At 40.7% G+C, this 27,038-nt stretch overlaps 1 protein-coding gene across 1 annotated transcript; it reads right to left on the bottom strand.

The window, feature by feature from the left end:
• Positions 1–368: 368 nt before the first annotated feature.
• On the bottom strand, positions 369–24,108 carry ppp3r1 (protein phosphatase 3 regulatory subunit B, alpha). Its single transcript, XM_022248085.2, has 6 exons — positions 24,015–24,108; positions 18,107–18,146; positions 15,481–15,657; positions 14,964–15,023; positions 13,997–14,181; positions 369–6,103 (listed from the first exon to the last, which is right to left on the bottom strand). The coding sequence occupies exons 1-6, from the start codon at positions 24,015–24,017 to the stop codon at positions 6,056–6,058; spliced, it is 513 nt and encodes a 170-aa protein (XP_022103777.1). The 5' UTR covers positions 24,018–24,108; the 3' UTR covers positions 369–6,055.
• Positions 24,109–27,038: the final 2,930 nt, after the last annotated feature.

Below are 27,038 nucleotides of genomic sequence, written 5' to 3'. Positions count from 1 at the left end.
CTTACCATGCCAAATACAGGAGTAACACACAGGCTTACTCGCCTTGCTAACCACATTGTTCCCTGCATCAATAATTAGAATGGCAAGCGAGACAACACTTATCTTAGTATTCAGCATGGTAAGATGGCCGTTGGTGGCTTCAGTCACTACAAGAGCATTGCAAGCCATCCAGATGATTTTTGTAATATGATGCCGTGTTTATCTCCTGTACTGATCGTCACTCTCAGCTTCTACAAACATCCCAAATACAAGTCAGGGCTTTCCCAATTTTTAAGGGGGGAAATGATTAAACTTTGCACGATGAACTGATGCTGCAGATACAAGGAACAAGGAATTTCATACATGAAATTGCTGGATAAACAACACCATTTCCTATCCAGTTTGGTACATCCACATACTAATTAATTTTTATTACCATGATGTTAATACAGTTCGGCAGATATACCTCTTTACCACAAGAAATACATATACATACATGTATATTCATACAAATATTGCCTGTAAGATTCTAACGAAAATACATAATTACTGACAATATACAAATTTTCAGCTTAATGCATTTTGCAGCTTGCAAGGGACCTTAGATACAAAAAAATTCTTTGAACTCTTTGTACCAATCTTACTTAAAAACGGTCTTTCGACAATTTTGTGATCTGAATTTCCCAGCTTTACCTTATTATCAAATTTCATGGTTAAAACAATGCCAGTTTTGCACTTCAATCTTGTTCATTTCACATCCATTAACACTAAGTAAAAATTTAAGGAGACAAACGAATTTATAATGCGTGAGGGACTACAAAATGAAGTACATGGACACAATAAGTGGGACCTGCCCTCAACACTGGTTTCTCCCCGCAATTATGCAATTTCACCGATTGATGAGGCTATCCAAACATCAAACCCTTTGGAGAGTTTGGACCTTGTATGTCTTCCTCTTAGTCTGAAATAAAAAAAAATGCTATGCCAAGAATCCCTAGTTCAAGGTCTTCAATCAAATTGGCAACCATGCTTAGCGTTCAGCATGGCTTACATTGGGGCATCTTTGATACAAACTAATAATGGATCCGCCTTGTACCACTACCTTCAGAAGCAACCAGGATTTATTTGTTATAGTCTGGCCTCTGCCAGTAAACCAGTACATGTACCATCCTCAACTAAACTGGACCACAGTCTGGGAGGGATAAGAGGTAAGCATCATCAGGGTTCAGATTGACTAGGTTTACAAATAGAGACCTCCATCATGGTCCAGGCTTGTTGATGCAACTAATTGCTTGTGCTGCACTGCACTGAAACGTTTCGTACAACAAGCTCTTCAAATCCTAATATTTCTGGCAGATTGTCCAATGTTTACCTTATCTGGATGGCCTGTCTTCTGAATAAACACTGGCAAGTGATCTGGGTGCAATTAAGCAGAGTTGATCCATTTGTCTTTTGCTTTTGAGGCAGATTACATGTACATGTCAAGGCACACTCACCCGTTGACGGGTGTGCATGAATAATACGGATCTATCGCATCATGAAAGTAATCCAAATTAAGTTTATTGAAATTCAAACACATTATAATAAAAGTGAAATTTATGATACACACCTGCCTTTGCGAATTTCCCCTGAATTTCAAATGAACCCAAACAAACCGTTTTAATATGCATGCACATTTTATCCAAAAGTACGTTAGCTTCAGTGTCGTATCCAGCTGGGGGGGGGCACTGACAGATATCTGAGTAAGGCTTTTAATATTTTTTTCTCCCCCAACATAATGTTGAATAAGCCCAAAGCTCTCACTTGCTTCCCAATTTGCACCAAAAGCTGGATACGACGCTGGTTCACTAGTAATTCTCCAGTCACGGTATTGTTAACAGGAGACTTGGTTTTTATCTTATCAGAAAACACTAATGATGTTCACTCAAAATGCACTATTTGCAACATTATTATAAGGAGTATTGAAACTCTCAAAACACAAGCTTTGGCATAATGGCAAATGTGGCACCAGTATTTCCATCTACCTTACAGAAAAAAAGAGGGTTTCAAAATCCATGGATTAGACTGCAGCTTCAGAAAAGAAAACAAACACCAAATGAATAATGACTCGCATGGCATAGTCTCAACTAATGATACTTCCTGTTGCTGTACATATGGTTTCCACTCCCCCTACATCTTTCAAATCAAAACCTGTTGACTTCTTCACTCATCTCTATCAACTGTGCTCTATTGTGGCTAATGAGTGGCCGCGGATCGTGACACTAATGAGCAGCCTTTGGGTGTTGGATCTATTTAATCTTTAGGCCCAAAATAATGCAGTATTCAGACCTTGGTTGAGACTAAATGCAGCAAGCACGTGTATGTGCACGCTGTGCATCAGTACTTCAAGCAACCATGCCGGTAAACTGTTGCAACTACAGGTAATGGTCAACGTTGCTAAGAGCACGTTGGTACATTAACTTAACACTGAAGACTTTCATTCACTTTTATTGCTTTGAGTACTATTAAATAACAGATTTTTGGTAAAAGATTTTTTTGATCTTGCTTATGGAATTTGTTAGATTCAGCTACCTTTGCTGCATCCGGGGAACATGTGAACGTGATTGGGATTCGTGCCACAACTGAGGGAAAAATCACGACAGTTTGAAAAAACTGCTCACTGGCAAAATGGCTCAAAATGTAAAAGCTCATACCTTACTGAAATAACATTACTATGCTACACATTAACTGGTTTATGCAAAAGCTTGATTCAAAAGTCTAATGCTGTACTAACACCAAAAGACATCTTTGGTAACAATTTTACAAAATGAGATTAATGGTAAATTCAGCAAAGGCAAGCACAACGGACAACTCTTGGTGATCAATATAACAAATACAGAATCAGAACAACAAAGAGACTTTGTGCACTCAAAATTTTGTAAACAAAAACAATCCAACTTTACACACGAAAATGGCCAAACTTCTGTTTTTGTAAGAACTGCCAAGTAACCAGGATTAATTGTCTGATGAGTGTCATGTTTACAGTAATATCACAAAAATTACATTTTACTTGATTGAAACAATGTTTTGAAAATTTCAGTAACAAAACACTTCATAGCTTACACACTACAATATGGCACAATAAAAGCTAACCTGTTCCTCCAAATACCTAATTTTGCCACAGTTTAACACCATTTTTCCTTGGGAAACATTGGTGAATACTGTAGTACACCGCATACTTGGCAATGCGCATACCGCCTACACCTAATCTGTAACAAGTTAACATTACATACATGTACCTAGCATGGAAAGTCCTTTCTTCTGGCGTAGTTAACTAAACTTGGTGAGATGGAATTTCTGGCTATTCATGGTGAAGGACAAAAATAGGTGGATAGGCTTGCTGTAGCACCATGCGAAGGAATATATCTCGCTTATGAGTATGTGTGGTTCTGAAAAGAACCGGGAGTATACTCAACGTTTTGGACTGCGTGCTCAGTCTGTCGTCAGGAGACTGGATGTGGTGGGCTCCCTGTAGAGCGAAGCCAGGTGGAATTTCACGCTATTCATGGTGTAGGACAGCAACAGGTGGAAAGTCTCCTGACGACGAACTGAGCATGAAGTCCGACACGTTGAGTACACTCCCGGTTCTTTTCAGAACCAAACATACTCATAAGTGAGATATATTCCTTCGCATGGTGCTACCGCAAGCCTTTCCACCTAAACTTGGTAAAATGGCTAATTTTCCTTCAACTGTGAACACTATTTTAAGCTGGTTGTTTGGTTGACGGTTTCTTCAATTTCTGCCATCGATGAAATCACACCACTACTGTACATGTAGGTATACATGCATGTACAGTTTAAGGTGTAGCAGACAAGATTTAATGACTGTTCACAGTTCATGAATGTTGAAAGCAATGGAGATTAATAAAGCAGCAGCTGCCACAGATGCGGTGTACTCACAATATCCTTCACACAAGTTGAATAGAGAAAACGTACTTGTATGAGAAAGAATTCTGTATTTTAAATGTGAAAACATGCATCCATGTACAAAGAGTTTCACTAATTGTGTGTGGTAATTAACTTCACTGATTGGCTTCATACAATCAAACACTTAGAACATGCAATACTGTAAATATTGATTCAAAGACGTCTGGAGATTGTGGTGCACATCTTTATTATATTTATGTAACAAGCATACAATGGAATACATGTACATGTATTTACATAGTATCATACCCAAAAAATCCGCAAAGTTCTCTACCTATTTCTGGTGAAGGGATACTGTTTTACTGTGACTACATGTACCTGCACATATGAGATCTGGAGAAGGCACAAAACCCAAACATCGTTACACTCGGTCACTACGAAAAGGCTACTCGGTATGTATTGTAGACCATGGACATTTCTTTTTATGATGTGTACACTGGTATATCCCAAGGCTTGTTGGGACAGGATTTTTGCACCACCAAATTGATGATGTGCCAGTATATGTTAACATGATAGCAACAATCAATGCTGTTCAGCTTGTTTTTGCAGTTTTTTTAATAATCTGAAACTATACTATCCTCAAAAGTTGTATAATAGGGAATAAAATCTAGTAGTTTGTGTTTGAGCCGCCTCCAAGAGATTTCAAGTGACTTTGATCTTCATCAGCGCTCTGAGAGAAGACTTCTGGGCCATCTGGGGCTGGGTCATCAAGATTATTCTTTGCATTTCAGGAACCTATGTCCATGAAATTGGTCTCTCATGTCTATCGAAAATTCTGAGATCGAATAGAGCATGGGGGAGGGGGGGTAACAGCCAAATATTGTCTGTTCAGGGTAAATCCTGACACTTCATAGAAATAAGGGCATTATATGTGGCTTAATACTGTAAGTGAAAGGAGCTCAAAAAGTGCCCCTAAAGTAACATGTGTACGTGTACATGTATGCCGATAATAATTGACCAAAAAAATATAAACTTGTTATTTCACTTCAAAGTTTGGACAGTATTTGACCGACTTCCCCAAGCCACTTGGTCTGTGATACTTGTAGTCTCTGTACATGCATGTTGTGTGACACATCACTATAAACTCCACATAGAATGGCAAACTAACAAAATAATGTACACAGTAAAAATATTTAAAACATACACGATCACAAGATAACCACAGGTGTCACTTAAATAAAAGGTCAGCAGTAGAACCACTGGTCTGAGAAACAATGATGGTAACCCTTAGAGAAAGAAGACAAAATGGACAGAGATTATGAGAGGAGAACCATGGTACACGTACACTCAACTCATCTCCGACACTGGTACACTGAGCAGTAATATCTGTCTGTTACATTGTCAGAGCACGTGAGAGAAAACTGCCCCATTCTTATAGAGATTTCTTCTGTGCACCTGTCCGTTCTGTAGTTGTAAATACACATTCAAGTAAATTCTTCTCTGGGTTTGTCACCATACTCTTGTCAACCCTCAAGCCAGCACTGTACAAGGCGGCCATCAACAACTGATGGTATTGCTGTGCATCAAGCTCTCTCACCTGTCACCCTTCAAAATTCTGTGTGGTGTCCTCAACACGTTTGCCCAAAGAGTGCGCACACACGACAAAAACGCTCTAGGCAGAAATCCTCAGTTGATGACTGTGTCTCATGTCAAAATCCTTTGCAATCTTCTTGCTCGCTTAAACTCAGAGCAAGGATCTGTACATTCACAATACAGACTACCCGGGTTGGAATGAGCTCTTCAGACTATTGAAATGAAAGTCGATCTTTACAACAACAGCTGAATGGGCTTTTCTGATCTCTTCACACTGAAAGGTTTTAAACGGCATAATGTAGTTTTGTTGATAAAATAGACCACAGTGTAACAGGTTTAATGCCAGTAACTGTAACAATCTGTTATCACTTCTCAACAAAGTGAATGTAACACCTAGGTTCTTTCGCAAGAGCATGTGATTTTTCCAAGAAATAAACAACATGTACGTAGTAACATTATAAACAATATCTACATGTACATGAAGAGGGAACGCGAGAGGGATGAAAATACATGTGACACACCATGTGGTTGCAGAAACAGACAAGGGTACCTTAAGTTACTTTGACACTTGAGGGCGCTATACATCCACAACCATCTTTTTGTGGATATCTGTATTCCCGACAACCTGCAAAGAAAAGAAAGACTCAGAAACTTAATTTTATATTGCAGCATTGGATCAACATTGTGTTACAACATGTAGAACAAGTATAACATTAAATCAAATACATGTATATGTACAATAAATGAGTAAAACTCTTCATCACATTTCTCTTTTTGTCTGATGATGATAATAATTATAAAGGTACGGTGAAATGTACAAACGATGTCATAAGTCGGAGAGCTGGTGGTGGTCATGACCTTGTCATGCTTGTTACAGTTGATTTTTACATTTGTTTGTTGAGTTGCCATTTTTTAATTCTAAGTATTTTCTATCATCAACTTTACCATTCCAAGCTAAAGGCCTGAGCCCTTACAGGGTGCATTCAATCAGCTTACATTGGCCAAGCCTCACCTTGGGATGGCCGATGTTTCAAACAAGCGAGACAGTGGGGACAAGATTCAGCCTGAGGCAACTCGTGGAAGCTAATCGAACACATCCATGAACACATTCCATAATAAGGGAAGTTTTACTTTTCCTGTACCATTATTCAGTTAAATAATTCGAGTCTTCTGTTTGATAAACTTTGGTAAAGCATTTCTGAAAATCGTTTTCTGGGGCACAGCGAAAAGTTTAGGAGACCTTTCAAAATGGTCATTCTATCCAAAGTGTGCAAGAAGTGGAATTGCGTCTAAACTGTACTGTACTGTATGTGCCTGTATGTTGTGCCGGCTCCTACAATTGATCGCCACACCAACGGCAACAGGTCACTTGTGGGGAATCTATGCAGTAAAATTGCTTGTTTTGTTGGAAATAAAACCTGTACTTGTACCAGGAAATGCAGATGAAATATTAATAATTAAAATTGATAATCATGACTATCGACATTGGTAGAACAAAGGATAAAACTGCACTGAATATCTGTGCAGAAATCGTGCCACGTACACATACATTGTAGTGACAACTTCAAGTGGTAGATTATCAGTAACTTCAATTTGACTGGATGTCTTTTTCAATTTGCCTACATTCACAAATTGGGTCTGTCTTAACGCAACAAGATATGAGCAACTACTGAGCACACCATGAGTTGTGTAATCAAGCATAGCTTATGAAGCCACTTTGTGCAAGTGCTACATGTATTTATCACATGCTTGTTGACACTGTACCGGTAGAGCCAATGATTTTCCGTTTCAAAATTCCCAGATTCCAACGGGATTTTCCATTCTAGTAAGAAAACACTCACCTCTGTTTACCTACATTTGCATATCAGTGCACATGCACGTCAAACCTCGCTGAAAAAGGTCACCCAAGCCACACCCTCCGCGCCCACTGCATGTCCCCCCATAAAGGGCCGTGTAGCACTAGAACTTGTCCCAGTTCGGTTTTTTTTTTTTGAGGTCTCTCCCTTGATCTTTTTTTTTTTTTGAATAGGGAGGGATGGTAAACAGAGGTGAGTGTTTTCTTACTAGAATGGAAAATCCCGTTGGACTTTGGGAATTCCATTACAGAAAACATCTCACCTTTGTTTACCTACATTTGCAGAGTAGCACCGTTAAATAACAGTTTGGGAGGGAAGGGACATGCAGGGTAACGAAGGTCTAAATTGAGCCCATTCAAATATGAAAAAGGTTGTTTGGACATACATGTACCTGAAAGCTGCCTATCTAGTTGTGAGAAATGGTAGCTTTCTGGGGTGTACAGGCTGCTGATCTGCCAACCTGTTTGAGGGTTTCCCTGCTCATGACACCCTCTATTTGATTCTCCCAAGAAGCTGTTTTCATTATACCTGAAACAGAAACTCCAAGCCGGTGGGCCCAGGATGTTGCTGCTTGTCTCATGAGCACCTGTTTTCGATCCTCAATATCGAGAGGACTTACACAAATTATTGCCTTTCCGATCTCAATTAAGCGATTGTGGTCACAGAGGCCAGGCGATGTAGTTGGATGGTTGTGATGAACAACTGCTAGATGTCACCTCGTAAGGACTGCAAACGAGCGAAGAAATATGTGGAAGCTTGTACATGGCACCACCATAAGTCCTCCGCCATTCTTGAAATCACTGTCAACCTTGGGACGAAGGTATCTAAGGAAAGAAACTGGTTGAATGAGCCGTGGTAAGAAACCCCATGCGTGGAATGAGGCATACGATGGTGCGATCCCGGAAAGGTGGCCTGGTGCGGTGGACTAGGCATAGAATTGGCCTCCTCGTGAAAATGTTCAGGCAGCCATCAGAAATACCACTTAAAGGTTGGTTGATGAAGAGTACAAGCCTCTATGTTGGATCAATGGGAGACTTGGGATACAATGATAGAACAATGCCCTGATCCCCCTAAATGTTTGAAGAGGAAAATCCTCGATGATAGGTGAAGATGAAGAATGGGGATCAGTAGCCATTGTCTTGTACTACTTCATAAAGTGGAGAAGTCAGCTACCACAAGCCTGCCTGTTGGGCTCCACCTGTGTTGAGTTACCCAGGCGGAATCTACTTCCCAAAGTTCAGCTACTCTAAGGCAGACTGTGACAGCATCCAAGCACACCAATGAAGGGAGGCTGGATCCAGATGAGCCATTGAAGACCTGGGTTGAGTCAGGAGGTCTCGGCAGTTGAGGAGCCTGACTAGAGAATGAATAAGTAGGCCCAGGAGGCAAGGGAACCAAGGCTGTTGTGGCCAAAATGACGCAAAGAGAACATTCTGGATAATTCTGTCTCTCATGAGTAACTTGACGTATCCATTATAACAGGAAGGGAAGGTGAAGGCGTGAATTCCCCTCACTGTGGTTGAGCAAAAATGAAGGGATCAAACTGAGGAACATTCTTGATAACTCTGTCTCTTATGAGCAACTGGAAGCACCCCTTATAACAGGAAGGGGAGGTGAAGGCATGAGTTCCCCTAACTGTGGTTGAGCAACAAATGAAGGGATCAGTCTGTGGGAGTGATGTTACCCCGTGGAGGGGCATCAACCGAAGAAGTCTTCCTCTGTCCAGTGGGTGGCTTAGAGAAACGTTAGCAAAATAAAAAGAGGTCCATCCTGTCTGCAGTCTAGGGGCGGAAGGCATCAAGCAGCATGGTCTGGCAGAAGTTGTTATTAAAGGGAACAACAGGCTACAGCCATTAGCTGCAGATAGGCAAAGGCCACTTCACCTCAAATACAACCTCACAAAATACCGGAAGGGCATGAAGGCCAGCTGAGATGGCACCCAGGCTGTTTTGAAAATTTGTGTGTTCGTCCCTTCAATTTCAAGAGGGTGCTTAACTTTGAAATTGCAACCCCCCCATCTTTAAAAAAAAAATTTACACTGCGTATTTAAGCCGTGTAAATACACTGAATGGTTGTACAACAAATAAATCAGTAAAGAAAAAACTGCGACTTTACCCATTATTGACTGTGCTGTTGTATGGCCACTGTTGTATCCATTACTGACAAAGACCCCAAAACTATGATAGTATCTTGTATGCACGAGCTTTGTGGCATGTATGGCATGAAATTGGACGAAGACCACCAAAAATCACAAAGGTGACAAAAACCTGCCTTATGCAACCTAACCATACAGTCAACAGTGCCTAAGAATTACAGGCAACTAATGCCGTTATGTACAACTTGCGCCAGTCAGGTAACCACGATGGGAACCCATAGAGAAATTGGTCAACCAAGGTCACACATACATGTAGCGTCTTATCTTATGAAACCTGTGAAACAGATGAAAACCCTGAGCTATGCTAAGGAACTTTGTGGGAACATGTTTGCCAAACTCCGAGAAAACCACCTCGATTTTGAATGCAGGAAAAAGGGGAGCAATTTCTGTGAACAAACCAATGCGACTATCCATGCAACGCGGACATGTTTAGGATGTGCAGGAGGACTTGCATAACAAAACCTGGACGTCAGAAAGGCTACTGTAACTAAAGTAAATTGGCGGCCACTCCACTACGCTGAAATTTAGTGGACAACAAATGGTAACAAATAAGGGATGCTGCGGGTCCAGCATTATGCACCACTGAGACATGTACCGGTACGGCGTAGTGTGTTGATACTGCATGTACTTTGTAAAAGAAATACACTGACCAGGTGGCACATACCCAAAGTCTATGCAGTTCTTCTTTGGGGAGGTGAGGCAGAACAGGGGCTAGAGCTGCAATGAGTTGGGTAATTATTTGCTTCAAGCGAGAACCAAGAGATGGCGCACCCATTTATTTTGTTGTGAGTAAATGAAAAAGGCAATCGTAAGTCATCGCGTACCGGTAGGTGCGCAAGTTGAGGCACTCTTCCCGTGTGTGACAAAACCTGCACCATGTGCCGCGCGCTGGACGAAATAGCTCCTGGAGCGACCCTAACGGGGGAACGCAACGCACATGAGCGTTAATTTCTGAGAAAGTGAAACACAGGAACACGCGGGCAAGCGCACCCACATTGTACATATGGAAAGGCGCCTCAAGGTTGTGCGTGGAGCACACTGAATAGGCGCAGCTAAATACACTCAAAGAATGGTCTGCACATGTCAAGTCGCCGATGCACACAGGAACCCAGTTGGAAGACCTTGCACCCAAGGGTCCATCTCAAACCCAAATGAGATACCACTAAGTGGGAAAATGTAGTGCTGTGACTATTTAAATACAAGAGCCCTCGTTGTTTGAAGCCATAAAGGACAAACGTAAGGCAATGGTGACTAGTGACAACAGCTCCAGTGGAATTTAGAACTATTAGAGCTGCAGTAAATTGAATAATTTTCAAAACCTGAAGTAGGGAAAATACTAGTGAAGTAAGAAAAATACTAGACTGGACATAGTGTTCCTCCTACAAAACAAATTTATTTGGACCCAAATTGACCGCATAGAGTTCTGATGCCAAGAACTAGGCAACAAATGAGAACAGGTAAATAAATGTACCAAGTACATGTACATGCACACGAACATTCTTCTATTGGAGAAAAGCCAGAGGATCACAAGAAAGCAGTTAGTGATTCATTATACCAGAGGAATTCAAAAACATTCTGTGCAGTTTTGAGCGTGTAGTCATTAGCCCGATGAACGATATGAGATTAAGACACTTTGATTTCTGTGAATTAAACATCTCTACAATGGTAACGATGTTACCCAGGTGACCGTGTTCCATTTGTCTGTTTATTGTGAGCAGTACTGTAGAATGCGTGGGAGGAGCACATCGGTCAACGAGGGAGAACGCAATCTTCTTATCCCCATGACACAAATGGTAATTTAGCCTATGACCCCCAAGAGTCAGTCGATCCAACGCGCTTAGATGAGAACGAGGTTGAAGCTGTTGCGTTTGACCTGTACATGTAACAAAAAGGCTGCCGTCCACGTGGCTAAAAATGTGATGACGACTTGGGTGGTGGTGGTGGTGCCCTGGGCCTCTGTGACTGGGCAAGGCTCGCTGGTCGTCCGGTATGATTGCGTCGAGTGCTGGGCCCCGCCCTCCCGCATGTACACGGACGTTGGATTCTGCTGTTTCCATATGCTAACATCTGGCTGCCGGAGGTGTGCAGGATTTGCCAGAGAGTGGCGCTGGTCGAGACTAGTCGCAGGCTTGGCCCCAGAGAATTTCCAACTGTTGAACCTGGCATATTAAACTCAGTTGACATGGTGGAAATATCAAGCTTGAAGGGCCGATCAGGCCGGAGGGACTGGGAGATTTGCCCGGAACGTGGCTTGAATTAAAAGTTCTCTGTCAAATTCAGCAAGATTGTGTATGACCATGAAGCTCCATTGTACTCTGATTTAGGACGATATAGACTGCACGCATTGCTGAAAAAAACTAGGACGAGTCTTAGTGCTACACGGCCTTTTATAGGGGGACTTGCAGTGGGTGCGGCTTGGGTGACTTTTTCAGCGAGGTTTGATGCGAATGTGCACTGATATGCAAATGTAGGTAAACAGGGGTGAGATGTTTTCTGTAATGAAAATGGGTATTTTCCGTTTCGCCAAATCCCAAATTTCGCTTCGGAATTTCAAATTTTGTTTCATACCTTCATAAGCATGAAATAGGAGAGCAAGTTTTATACAATGCATGGAAACCATTTGCCCAACCATACCCCCCCGAACAAAAAACGAAAGAAAGAAAAGAAAAAACACAAACAAATATTGTTTGGAAATACTCTACAATGATTCCAACTTTTTTATAATTTCTGTAGAGAAAATTTTAAAAAAAATATATACAGCATTCCCCATCCCTTGATATTTCCAACTGGCGAGCGATCGCTCCAGGGCGCAATCATCATAAACTTGCTATGATTAATCAACGGACAATTCATGTGCCACTCCTCATGTATCCAATCAGATTACATAGAAGCACATGTACAGTGAATTCACAGAATAGGTTTACATTAAATCTGTTTGTGGCTGAAAACCCCACTCTACATCGAACACTTCCGAGGGCCCATTCAGCTATGGTACACCAAGCTTTACTAGGTTTCGTTTAATTCAAGAAATGTTAGTCTTCAGTTTTGCTGAAGACTAAGCTTTGTCTCAAGGTGTCTATGCCGATTCACAGACTGAATTCCTGATGTGTGCAATACGCATATGTGTGAGTATGAACTTGTTTGCGCCTTGATTTCAAACCTAGTACAGTGCACGCGTGTACAGCCAATGTGTGTGCCATATACCACGTCGCTGCGCTGTGCTGGCTGCCGCTACACACATGGGGCTCACGCACGCCAAAGCACTTGCAAGTATCGGTACTGGTGCGGACGACCCAATCATGTGGTGGAGAGGTGCAATTTAGCATGTTTCCAGCATAATTTGTGCATGAAAAGCGAGCATTTTAAAAGGGTTTGGTAGGCATTTATTTGAAGTACTTTGCAGAAAGTGTTCTTTACTTTTTAAGCCATTCTTAGTTGGAAATTTTGCAAGTTCCGTTTCAAGCAGTGGATTTTGTTTCGAAGTGTTGATTCCGCAAATTCCGTCCGTTTTCCACGATTGCGGAAAATCATTGGCTCTAACACTGTACCAAAGTATCAGCGTCATGCATCAGCAGGCATAAACCAAGCTAGGGTAATGGTACAGATAATGCCTTGAACAACACAGGTGTGACTTATCTTTGCAGTTTCCAAAGAAAGTTTGTTGTAAGAGGCTTGTAAACCTGGAGTTATACTCAATTACTAGAGCACTAAATTCTCATTCTCCGTGCCAAGAAAATTCGACACCATTCTGACCTTTGAATCCCTGTGCATGCTTGTAGAACATTCAAAATCAGGTAGAATAAATATCGAATTGTTCACTCTAAATGCAACGCACATCGGGTACTGATAAAATCCAATTGAAAAAAAATGCGGCAAAAATTTATCTGCAGCGCATGTGCGCTTGCGTTGTTTACCAGAGTAAAATGAAACACTCATTTACTGATTGTGTGTTTAGTTTTTTGCGTTGTAGAATACAGACGCAGATATGCAAACATATGTAGCCGTGCAAAAGCCGTATAAAATTTTGAGTTTTCCACAGGTTTGTGCACAAACATGGATGTGCCCAGCAGGCATCATTTTGTACGTGAGTCAGTGCTCTAGTTTTATGAGTAATGTTCATTGTAACACGAATTTCATACGAGAGCTGACGGTACACAGCATTAGATGGTGCAGGGGTACTGACTGGTCCCCAACCCCAAATGCCTTGCTTGATTCAGCCAACATAACAGTATCTATAGAATCAATTATTCTTCCACAATCCTTTCGCAGCGTTGTTATTTTTAAGTATTTCTCAATTCAAGATACGCAAAAAGCACTCTGGGCACATTGGAAAAACTCACAGAATCAGGTAGGGACTGAAACACCTTATTCACAGACTGGCAGTGGAATCAAACCCAGGCCACAGAGGTGCAAGGTGAGGGTAAAAAACTGCTATGCCAACCTGACCCCCTGTCCATGCATTTCTCTGTACACTAAGAAGGGAACAAGGCTGTTCATGGCTACCTACCGCGCAGAACTCATCATAAGAGATCCGGCCATCCTGGTCGGTGTCAGCATTCGTGATCGTCTTGTCCACGATTTGTTGCAGCTGCGTGTCTCTCAGGTTAGAGCCAACCATCATCTTCAGGACCTGGAAGAGTTCCCCGTTGGAGATATACCCATCCTTGTCCATGTCATAGATGTTGAAGAAAACTGGAAATAGGGGAAACCCCAAAATATCCCAATGAATATCTGAGCAGAAAGGAAAGCCAGACTCTGCAACTTTCGCCCAATATGAGTTGGACCTTCCGTCTTACTCATGACACACTTAGGTCATCCTTGCTTTTAAGGGTCGACTCATACTTACATGTAGGTGAATACAAAGCGAAGCCAATTTCATGTACCAAAACACAGCGGTTAAATTCACTTGAGTGAGGAAGTGTTGAGGTTTTGTAAATTTGCAACATGCACATTTGATCTGATGTTACAATTTGGTTTGTGTTCCATGCCAAGTATGAACTAGCCATATACATGTACCAAGGGCCCAAATTCATACCCTAGCACTTTTTTCCACAATGTCTAACGAAGCGTTAAAAGGTCCAAATTTGACCACCTACATGTAGGACTTTCCTAAACAGATGTAAAAATATATCCATTTTGACAGAGTTGGGTAACTTACCTGTACACTTACTGTACATGTGTGCATTAAAGTCATTATTCCCCTCAAGCATTCAATTTATGATTAGCTAAGTAGAGTTCATTTTAAAAACTGTGTTCCTATTCAATGCTGAGCACTGCACAGTCTACATTAGAAAATGAATTCTGTTGGAAAACTGTTTCAGTTCAGTTTAATTAGTGTCTATAATTGAAACTGTAAATCGCTTGGCCTGAATAAAGTTAACTTGTGCTTTGCACTAAGGCCTCCTCAGTGACAGGAAAAAAGTGGTTATCTACACAACCACTCATATCCAATATTAAGACCGCTTGGTGCTTACATCTCATCTTGGACTCCTTGTCTCCTTTGACGCTGAACTGTGATACACCCTGGATAAATTCTGAGAATGAAAGAGAGGAAACTTTGTAAACACAAAGTATTTTGATGACACAACTCAAGCATTTGCCTTTATCCCTCTCTGATAATCAACTAGCATTCATACTTTTTGAAAGAAAATATATACATGTGCGGTACATGTAGCTTCCTGATAAATTTGGATAGGATGTGATTGGGGGGAGGGAAATATCACATCTTAGGTTTGGCGTGGCACCTAGAGCTAATTAATTCAAACTGGTCAGATGACCCCAGGAAGCTCAGTCGTCGAGTGGCAAAACATCTGCGCTATCAGTAGTAAGCTGGAGGTCGTGGGTTCGAGTCCCATCTGAGCAAACTTGTGAGTTTTCCACAAACCTTTGGACAACACTGAGCACACAGTGTTACAAACATACATGTACATGTAGTACATCAGTGAAGGCCCAAACCTCACATATAAAGAATTAGTCTTCTGATACCAGTACCTTTGAAGTCCACCTCCCCGTTACCGTCCACGTCAAAGATCTCGATGACACGTTGCACCAATGGGTTCTGCTGGAGTTCTGGCAGGGACATGAACTCATCCACGCTCAGCGCTCCAGAGTTGTCAAGATCCAGCTTCCGAAAGCGCTTCCCTAACCTCTTGATTTCTTCGGTGTCAACTACAGAGAAAGACCAAAAAGGGTTTTGAGATAATAGACCAAAGATTAATTTCTATCCGTCAATGAGCTAAGCAATGAGGCACTTGGGTATTTCAGCAATGAATTCCCAATATGAATCCTGTTGCAGGTCACTCGACAATGTCACTACACTCAGGTGTGGTCATAAGATGACTCACACACACTGAAAACATGTTCATGCATGAAAGACAGGTACCAAGGTGCAGAGAAAACAGAATTTGCATCTCCTCAATCTACGTGTAACTTACCAGGTAAGTTCACAGATAAATCCTTGCAGCATCATTACTACAAGTACTGGTACATGTACTTGTATTAGTTATCAGCGAGCGCGAGTGGAACACAGAATTATGTAATCAGACCTCCCAACATTGGCTATCAAGAATTCATAATCCTTCACCCAAAATTCGGATTTTTTCATGAAAAATCAGAATATTCTCCGTATTACTACATGTATGAAAAGTAAAAATCAGTACTGCATTGTACAAGAGTCAAATCCAAGTCCATGATGATGTACAGTACTATACATACATGTACCGATTCCATAAAATTTTGATTTCCACAAGAGTTTGTAAACATCATCTGAAATGGCCCGCAATAATTTTTCATCTCCTGAATGTGTTGATTCACCGTAAAATTCTGCAAAAAATTCACCGCTTGGTGCTTGCACACTTGACATGATCATGTACAGGTGTACATGAACAATGAATACATGTACCTGTAGAATTATAAATGTCCCCCCCCCAAGTCACCATTGAATTTTTTAATCAGCATGATGCACATACATGTATATCTGTTTCAATGTAAAATACTACATGTACTGGTATATATGTATGTGTATGTAGGTGTACTGTACAGTGTACATGCACATGGGTTCATTTACAAGGTTTCCCCTACCTACTATACCCGTACATGACGGCCCACCTCACTGATTTTAGTGACCATTTCAAGCTTTTTAGTTGAATTTCACCACCTCAAACTTACATGTACATGTAAAATAAACAATGATGGAAGGAAAAGGCAAAATAACTTGAATACTTTGAAACAGATCAGTTCCAAATCATTTAGAATGGTAAAAAGGGAAACAGAATACATGTACATGTACTACATCAATTTATTTTAGAAGGGAAATTTGGAATATGGAGAATAGGCCTTTTTGAAAACACTTGCATTTGTTTTAGGCACTAGAATTTTGGCAAGATTTGTTTGACCACCACACGCATACAGTACATGCACACTGTAGTCTGTATCCCTAGGGAAACCCTGGGTTAATATTTGTTAATTTAAAACAAGTACATACACATATTGTGATGTTTGCTAATACCTGTACAGGTGCATTGTATGAAGATCAACAATCAAAAACTGAACACAATGGACGGCACAAATATGCTAAATATTTGTACATGGGTAATTCCAGAAATTAGGGGTCCATTTTTTTCGTGTCCCTGTCACATATGACATATAATTTTGTAAGTTCAGAACACATTTTCTGATTTCCAAGAGTGATGAATTAATGCAAATTACCTGCCAAACAAATAGCAATACTTTGGAATCAATTCCAGTGATATTTCCATGTCAAACAACAAAGGTAAGATGTAACAGGGACACGAAAATGTCACACTTTCGGACCCCTAATGTCTGGAATTACCCACACGTACATGTACCATTCCGAACTGAATGATGGTAATCACCCTCTTTTTAATGTATTCAGGATTACAGCATGCGAGATAAAATGTCTAGTCCCACTGAAATACGCTATACAAAGCAAACTGCAAAAGGGGAAACACTTGACACTTTAATAGATTCATGCATAAATTGTACATGTATGTAATTTTCTAGGCTTGCCATAAATCCATGTCCAACAGTATACACCTGCCTAAAACACTGCATGAATGCAAGAGATGCATGTCAGAGCACGCGAAGCCTATCATGTCTGTGCATCTGTGCGTGCATGACCCCAGCTGTTGGTTTCCACTGTCGCTGAATGACAAATACATGTACATTTTACTGGCACTACAAAGTGCACGAAAACGTACACTTCTGCAAAACTGTAAATGTGTATTTCGCAAAGATTAGGCTATTCAAAATTTCCCTGCAGAACATTCCAGAAATGAGATGTACATGTACGTCTTGTGTGTGCAAAAAAAATTGGAACAGCAGCCATTAACAGTTTGAAGACGGTCAATTTGTATGATTTTGGCAACCAGAATTGACAGTCCAACAGCTCTGGTGGTTGGGCTGTGGTTGACTTGGGGTGACCACTGTGACAAGTAAATTTCATTAATTTTTTTCATACAAAGCAGTTGAAAGCTTGCCACATTTATGTAAATACACCGTGCTTTTTTTATCCAGCAATGCTCAAATGAAAAACAAAAGAAACATTTCCAATGGCTCACTCAGGAGAACGGCAAAGAAAACTGTACAGCATACTTACAAGTGGAGCATAGCTCAACTGGAAGTGATTGCTCGTTTCCCTGTAGACAACAATCATAAGACAAAATCCTTTCAATTGAAGAGAACAATTACAGAACAAAAAAAACCCACTGAAACGAACAATGATTCAGACCTTGTTCAAAACCTGAATTGGGGGCATTTTGTAGTTTGTTTTGTTTTCACCTCCAAAAATTGCAAGATTACGCATACATACACTTTTTATTATTTTAAATTGATTCCTACATGTACATGTACGATACATTTACATCGCAAAATAGTTCTCTTTCTTTTGGCAATATTGTGGCTCTGGAGAAATTTTTTTTGGAAGAAAGTATAAATTGTACTAGGTCTAAAGTCTACCTCTTGAATACGAATCCACAATGTCCATGTTAGCATGGAAACAGACAAAGATTTACTGCTGTAAATTTCTGCGCATCCAAAAACACTCATTACAGACGCACATGTACTGTACCTACATGTACATGTACAGTTGCTATGCTGGCACAACAGCAGAAGCATAAATGTTAGGACTGTGAACTGGTGAAATGTCCACTGCCTTAATATGAATAGCCCCGCACTGGAGCCAGTCTACAAGACTTCTACACGTACATGTAAATGTACCTCCGTATTGTTCGCCCTACATGTACACCCAAACTAGACACGATTTGGCAAATGGCGACAGGCCCATACTTTGCCAAAAAGCTTCCAATGAGCCCTGATTTCTTGTACAGCATCAGTCATCCAAACAGTTCATTACTTTACCTAAACTGCAATTTCCCTACTGTACATGTAAATGTACCTGTTGGTGCAATTGTAGTCTTTACACTTATTTTGCCCATCTCAATGTTACCACGTATTCATTTGCATATACGCGCCGCACATTTAGCCACTGATAAAACGTGCGATGCACTTGGCCTAGTTTTGTACTGCCAGAAATGTATAACAGGGGTGTGCAACCGGCATTCAGTTGGCTCGGTCAAACAAACAAGCCACACGTGTGCAATATCAAGGCAGCAGCTAGTAAGTGCCAAGATGGGAAGTGCTATGTTTTTAAGTCAGCAAACAAGTGCTGTGAAGCCTATAAAAGAGATGCTGAAGAATGAAGTCTACAAAGAAGTGCTACAAAGATTAAAACTAGTTAGCATCTTGAAAAGAACATCAGACAGCTAAACACCAATTCATCAGCACACATTTTTGAAACAAGTCCTTTCTTCTGAGACAAACGTGATTACAAAGCAAAGCACACATCATAATTTACATGTAATTTGAAGACCAGCATGTAAATGTTACATGTAACTGCAACAATGTGTGGAAGAATCACTTCTTCTGAACAGCGAATGACGTACACATGAACGTGTACAGTACACGTACAGTACATGTACCAGTATATGCACTACATGAACTACATGTACATGTAAATACATGTAATTTCCTTAATGTAAATGAATTGGAAATAGGTATCCAGTTGATACAATTTGTGAATGAAACAACATTGTTACGATCAAATTCATGAATGATAAATGCTGTTTCCTCCACTGAATTTCTTAAAGGTCAGTTGGTTTTTGCATGTGCCTGCAAATTATTAGCAGCGGACTGCTTTCAACATTTACTTTTGACTGTGGAACCTTCCTGGGGATACACGTAAGTCTCGGTGCCTGGACCTCCCCTCTTACCCTCTAGCTCCGCATAATTAGTCCAGATATTGAAAGCTTTGCATTCTTCTCCCCAAACCCGTCTCCGTTCTATTGGCTGTGACTTGGAGATGACCCTGTGGACAACTGCCAAGCAAGTCAGTCGTAGGTATACGGTGGGTATACTGCCAAGTTCTCATTATTCTCTGAACGGGACCCCTCACCTGTTACAATATTTTCAACGAATATGTCACTTAAGGACAAACACGTAGATGTACATGCATATAATTCCAGACATGGGACATGAAGGCATTTCAGTTGCGTGTCATGTATGAAGTGATCTATTGGTAGAATTCGAGTCAACTCAGTCCAAAACCAACTCGGTCTGACTCAGCTTGGTCACTGGTCAACTTGCAGCCGATTTCAAAAATGTGGCATAACTTTGAACCATGCGTAAGCCTTGGGCAACAAATTTATGGCAATATACTTACATTGTGCATTCGATTTCACAAAATATTGCACAGCTGCATCATTTTTTAATAAAATTAGATTTCTTGAACGAGGACAAAAATGGCTTTTACGATGGCTGTTCCTTTCCAATACAACAGTCATCAAACAGCTGTTGAATCACCTCCGCCTGCCATTTTGAAAAAGTTTTCGTCTTTTTTTGTGGGAACCGAACAGAAAATGTTGCAATTTTCTTACAGCCAAACAAGTTTTTTATTATCTTTTACAACAAAGTTGGATACATGTATGTCTCGTATAAACCTTGTTAAGTTCAGCAATGATGAGGCTTTGCCGAGCGCGATAAGCTACATGTAGTCAACTCATTCATTTTTGCTTAGTTTGGCGCAATTTACTGCCACGCCACCTAAAATGGCTGCGTACTGGAAAGTTACACCATAATTTGTTGCGTACGCAGTGCGCCAGTTTCGTGACATTGGTCTTAATTTGTTGTGTAACTTACGTAATAAACTGTGGCATGAGTGGAGTTAATGTATGCCATTGCATAAAGTTTCGTGAAATCAGCTGCGTGTTTCAATAGCATATTGAATAGCATACCATAGTAGGGTTCTGCATATGAGACAGTCATGACAGTGATATTAATAAAAACGAGATGGCAAGTAACAAGTTACTTTTGGTATGCATATTAAGCAGACACCGGTAGGCCTACTTTCCAAGAACAAGCAGGGTTTAGGGGAAGAGTTCCAGTAATTATTCCCTACAGTGACCTATTAGCCATAAGAAAGCAAAAAGATATCCAGAAAAGTTCAAGTTACATGTAGGTGGGAAAATACATGTACCAGTTATTTAATAAGATAACACTGAATTTTTCAGACAAGTCTTATAGGGTTTGTGCAAGGGGGTCAAGCGGCGTCCGTATCATGTAAATACACTGTACGTGTGCATGTACATGTAGGTACACATACATGTAGGTACTGCATGTTTGTTGAACAGCACTATCAATTTTGTACCCAGCTTCCGTTTTGTTTTTTTTCGCTGGTCTGATTCGAGCGTTCCAGCACAGCTGTGTTGGTACATGTATTTCCCCATGTCTAAAAATAACCAAAATAACATAGAACCCCTTTTTCGGCATTTTCTAGTATTTGCATGTACACAAAATACTGAAATTTTGATGACATACATGTACATGTATGTTCATGTAGTTACAGGTCACTCATTTTATTTTGTCCAGAAAATATTTCCGAAAAACCAGTTGAACCAGTTGACTCTTCTTAACTGGGTCAAATATCGCTTCAGAACGGTCGTCAAAACGTTTGATAATCTTATTTTGACTTTCTCTTTTTCTGTGATTGGTTGATTGTTCGATTATTCTTCAGTTGATTTATGAAATTTGACAGGATTTTATTGATCGGCACATTGTTTTTTCGACCCGTAGGATATGGATGTGATGTAACCTTCATGCCTAGTAAAAATTTCACTGCAATTATGGCAATGAAATTAATGTTTTTTTTTATTGCTCCTGATTAATGGATATTCGAAAGAGTATAGGCCCTAGGCCTAGGTTAGTCCGAGTAACTTGGACTCTACAAATCACCTTTTTAAACATTTGGACGTGGTTGGGCGGTAGTAGAGTCCAAGTACCTTCCACAGGCTTCCCATTTCATTAATTTATTTCAAATTTAGTTCGTACCCCGAATCAAAATTCTCTGAATTTACCTCCAAAATTGTCCTTAAACTGTCTAATGCACCCACCGTAGGATTAAGTGAAAATCAGAGATTCCAACAATGATGGTAACGTTTACTTACATTTGGGAAGAAAAGAGAAATTTCACCTTCAAATCGGAAACGCTCTTGTTGTCAAGCTCACCTTGTTCAAATAACATTTTAAACTACATGTACATGTTAATGTCCTGGAGTGACGTCATGGCACACCGACCTAGTAGACCATTCACAAAAAGCATGCCATGTCAGCACATGCACGCTGACGACTGGTTCTAGAGTGCTGGAATGTCCGGCGTGAGATATCCTTACTATCATTTATTATTGGAATCTCTGATTCTCACTTAATCCTAAGCCGGGTGCATTAGACAGTTAACATGGTTAAGGGTCATTTTGGAGGTGAATTTGGAGGATTTCAATTCCAGGTTCAAGCTAATTTGAGTGAGATGAATTAACAGAAGCAAAAGTATATGGCAGGTACTTGGACTCTACTATCACCCGACCATGTTCAAAAATGTGAAAAAAGGCCATTTATAGAGTACAAGTTACTCATGTTACTCAGACTAGGTCTAACTGATCTGAAATTAGTTCCTCGTTACTTGTTGGACATTCATTTTTGAACAAGTAACCGTTTGCTACTTCAACGTTAAATGAGTAAACTGTTTGACATTCCAGATGTACGCCCCTAAAACTAAAAGCAATGGAGTGCAAAACAGACCAAAAAAGCACATTCTGCCACATCATGTACCCAATGTAGGTCTAGCGCCTAGGCAAGATGTATTTATGATAGATTTTATATAAGTTTAATGGAAATGACAGTTTAATAAACTTTAGTTTAAACTACACGTATGGGGGATTGTACGTCAACTCGCCCCTTACCAGCTCGCCCCTTACCAACTCGCCCCCTGACATGCCTGACCGACTCGCCCCCTAGTCGACTCGCCCCTTACCAACTCGCCCCCTGACCGACTTGCCTCCTGACCGACTCGCCCCCCTAGCCAACTCACCCATTCACCATTTAATAAAAAATACAATCAATCAGAGATGGAATCGGTGATTGCTGCCCTTAAAAATAGGTTCTGGGGTTTGCAGCGGGCACTCAAAGTTGAGTTTGTTTAAAGCTTGGTGGATAATGACTTTATACATGTACATCACACAAAAAGCGTATATCCAAGAACCTAAATCAATTTTCGCAGTATATGTGAGGTCCCAGTCAAGTGAATGAGCAAAAGAACACTATAACTAACTAACTGGATATCTGGTCACTACAACAAGATACAGTCACATACCCAAATATTAATGGGACGGAGGGTTCGAAGTTGTTGGTCCTGAGGGTATGTTGGATGTACAAATAACCTAATCAGACAGTGGACGTAGGAAGCGTTTGAATAAATACATGTAAGCGATTAGTGGTGATGTCCAAATATCCATCACCATCTGTGAGTCGTTCGTGTCGCATTGTTGGTTAGAACCATTGTTTTTTTTTTTTTAATACATTGGGCCGGCCATATTTGCTTGACGTTCCTAGGGGACGAGTCGGTCAGGGGGCGAGTCAGTCAGGGGCGAGTTGGCCAGGAGGCGAGTTGTCAAGAGGCGAGTCAGTCAGGGGGCGACTTTACGAGGGGATGAGTTGGAAAGGGGTGAGTCGGTAAGGGGCGAGAAAGTCAGGGGGCGAGTTGACCTGACACCGCAGGGGGGCCTACGTTTCAAGATGAAAAAATATTGTAATTTGTAATGTAGGCCTATTGCTGCAATTTTACTGGGAATAAAACCATTTGTTATCAGGTAAGTACGTGTATTGTCATGATGGTTGATGGTGACGAAAATTTATCCGGGTTTAGGCCGCTTAGCCTGACATCCGTGATGCAAAGTCAGCATTATTATGCAGTGACTTCAGTGAGCGCGCCCTGGCCTTAGCCCTGCCCACACAACTCCGCAGCTAGCTGCGTGCGAAGGTGTTCAATTTATTTGTAATTTCCAGCCTATTACTGAGACCAGTACGATGAAATGCAAAGCCACATTAATTTCATGGTCCAAGACATACTTGCAGTGCTCGTCATATCAAAAAAAAATTCAAAACATCGATTTACCCACCATTTTGATGCAGTAACTTGATTTTGTTGCGTCGCAAAAATCACTATGCCGAGGTCAACATCCGGGACGTCTCATGACCTCAAACTGGCATCTACCATTTCTCTGTGAAGGGAAGAGACGTTAGAACTATCCAGAATCAAATATGGGGGGGGGGGCTTCGGTGGTCAAAATACTTTTAAATGTTTTATCTACCATGAAAAGGAATATTAACAGTCAAACAAGATGACACCTAGAGTACAGGGTTTTTTTTTAATTCTAAGGGCGAAAAGCTGTGAGCGTAAAACTTTCGTTGAAGGGCCCCTCCTGGGATCGATCATATTATCCTATCATATCGTCGCAGAGCTAGCTGATGACATACAGGCGAATATGCAAAAACTCAGTTTTGAGAAAAGCGCGTTTTCTGAGCGTCAGTATTGTACAGTTCACATAACAAACCTTCAGAAGAAGGTTTTTTTTTTTAAATGAGCGCTGCTTTATCTTTCAAATTACTTTTCATGACGAGGAAATTGGGGAGTACGTTGTAATTTGGACGCAAAGTTATTCTTCAGTTTATCAAACTGGAAAAACTCCAACTGATGATAATTCGTTGTCGTGAGCGTGCTGTTCGCAACGCAAAACTGCACATTCAGTATACTGTAGGCTAATCAATCCAATGTGTATTATTCGCCGGTCACTGTACTCATGCATGGCTTTTTCCTTGTGCAATCTATGACTGATTTAGTTTTGCAAAAACCTCTATTACCTCGTTTTTTTGAAGATTCATTCATATTAGAACTTCTGGCAGCTTATGGCAAGCTGTTCAACCGTGCTTATAAGCTTCCTTTGCATTTAAAATACATCCGGACTTTAAAATTGACACGCTGACAATATCTTATAGCGTTCAGTTGAAATGAAATTGATGTACAATATGAAATGTTTAGACCTCGTTTGATTAAATCAGTGTCCATGGTTTGTGAAAGTTAGAAAACAGAACGACTATCGACTATTTTCAAGATGTATTTTCAAGATGTGACTATCGACTAATTGAAGCAATTCATCAAAGGCATTCTTTTTAGTTCCCCAAATGCTTCATTCTTGTAAAATGATAATTCACATGCACATTCGGTCAGTCTAGCCTATACGTTTGAATTCATTAGGCGCATAACATCTTAAAACTTCATTTTTGTTACGTTCATGCTCATTGATGATGATGTACTATCAGTGAACGTACGGAGGTACGTACAACTGAAAGAACTAAGATTGAAAAAATCGTCGGTACTTGCATCCACAATTCACAAAAACAAATCCTAAATTAACATGGTCAAAGAGTACTTCTGTCTCAAATTGTGCGCAGACTCATATTCCTACCATCATACTATGATTAGTGAGGCAAAGCCTAAAAAAGTTCCAGTGGCCCTCCTCCTTGTTTGGACTAATTGAAATGTGGTCTTTACAAAGGCTCATGAGATCTTCATACTTAGTTATTCTGCTCTTTGGTCCACTCTGAGGGCATGGAGGAATGGAGTATGAATTATGGTCTGAAGACCGTCTTCGACTTAACTTCAATCATGCTGCAAAGTCGTTTTCTAAGTGCGACATTTTACGAATATCATGATCGTTTGTAGATCATTTCTCACGGTTTATCCGAACTTGTTTGATTTTATAGTCCAATCTACTTCCACTCAATCTTCAGCCTGGTGGACCCCTAAGATTCCAAGCTGATGCGAGTACTCTTAATCTTTTTTTTAACGTTAATGACATCATAAGGCTTTTCCTAGCCAATCTCAGTGATGGCCGTTTCTCGTTGAGAAGGGGGTGTACTACAAATTACATGCCCGTTTAGTAAGGGCACGTCCAACGATACTGTGTACCTAAACTAAACCACAGCAACATAGAAATCACACTGAGTTGTGTTTTTGCTTTGGCCGGCATATCCATCGACAAATAAAAAAACGTCTTCTACCCCATTAAGGTTGGTTTCGACGAGAAATTCGTTATTTTCTTCACGGTTCATTTCGTACGTAATTTTTTGACCGGTGGGTTTCAGCAGGATGTTGCCGATCGTTGTTCTTACGACAATGGTGTGACTCAGTCCTTGGAAATCGATTGATGTGACTCTTCCTTATACATGTACTCTTCTTTTGGTCTTTGACTCTCTGCAAACACCCCCACATTTTTCAGATTCAACCACTCCAAACGTGCTGTCCGAACTTGCCTTTCGCTCACACTAAGTGTGTTAAGGAAAATAAATCTACAAACTTGCTGAAGACCACCCTGTTCATCAGGCAAGAAATATTCTAAGGTTCGTTTTTGGGATTTCCTTTTGTTTTAACAGTTTTGGCTGTTTGACTCTAATATATTTTGATAGCCACACTATTTGTTCATGCAACAACCAACCTGTATCAAATATGAATTTTGAATTTCTTGGCGCTGAATTTGCTAGTATTGGGCACACTGATCTGCTTGTCGCAGTCCCCTTCTAGCAGGTATTTCCTTCCTTGAATGCTGAGTGAGGCAACCCCGAGTTTCTACGTTTCTTGGCATGTTGAGCTGTTGATGATTGGGGGGGGGAGCGTGCTCTTCGTTACACTGATCATCATTCCGTCATTCACCTTGAACTTGATAATCTTCTGATCGCATATAAGAGGTGATTCGCTCATTTCGTCAGCCTCTTCAAAGGCCACCGGTTTGGGAATGTTGTTTGTTTCTGAGGAACTTTCTGGAACAAGGCCATCGCAAGGTTCATTGTGATTTGCTATCAGCGGTTATTCTCATAGCATTTAAAAACGGGGCGATGATTTTGACGGTTAGCTCACTCTCAACCAGCTGACAGAGTGGAGAGTCACCGTGGTCTACGGTCTAAAAGTATTGTTTCTCGTCTTCAGTAGAAAATTCTGACTGATAATTCTCACTGCTAGGAGCTGGAATCGAGAACATTGTATTATGGAGGAAACGGGGAAGTTTCTTCCAAGTGTTTGTAGCACAGAAGACAGAGAAAGTTAATGCACACAGCCCGGATTTCAGCATGGCAGCCAAATGTTTCAC

The sequence above is a fragment of the Acanthaster planci genome, linkage group LG01 (genome assembly GCF_054643075.1).
Source record: "Acanthaster planci isolate LZ-2023a linkage group LG01, COTS_SCS, whole genome shotgun sequence".
Lineage (NCBI taxonomy): Eukaryota > Metazoa > Echinodermata > Asteroidea > Valvatida > Acanthasteridae > Acanthaster > Acanthaster planci.
The sequence above is the reverse complement of the archived record's forward strand: the minus strand, read 5'-3'. Positions and strand labels throughout refer to the sequence as shown.

What these genes read in the sequence shown, in the direction of transcription:
- ppp3r1 (XM_022248085.2), bottom strand. An exon ending in AGTTGAGCTATGCTCCACTT is followed by an intron (nt 15,658 to 18,106) that starts GTAAGTATGCTG and finishes CTTTCTCTGTAG; the next exon opens with TTGACACCGAAGAAATCAAG. An exon ending in CTTATGATGAGTTCTGCGCG is followed by an intron (nt 6,104 to 13,996) that starts GTAGGTAGCCAT and finishes TTTTCTTTGCAG; the next exon opens with GTTGTCGGGAATACAGATAT.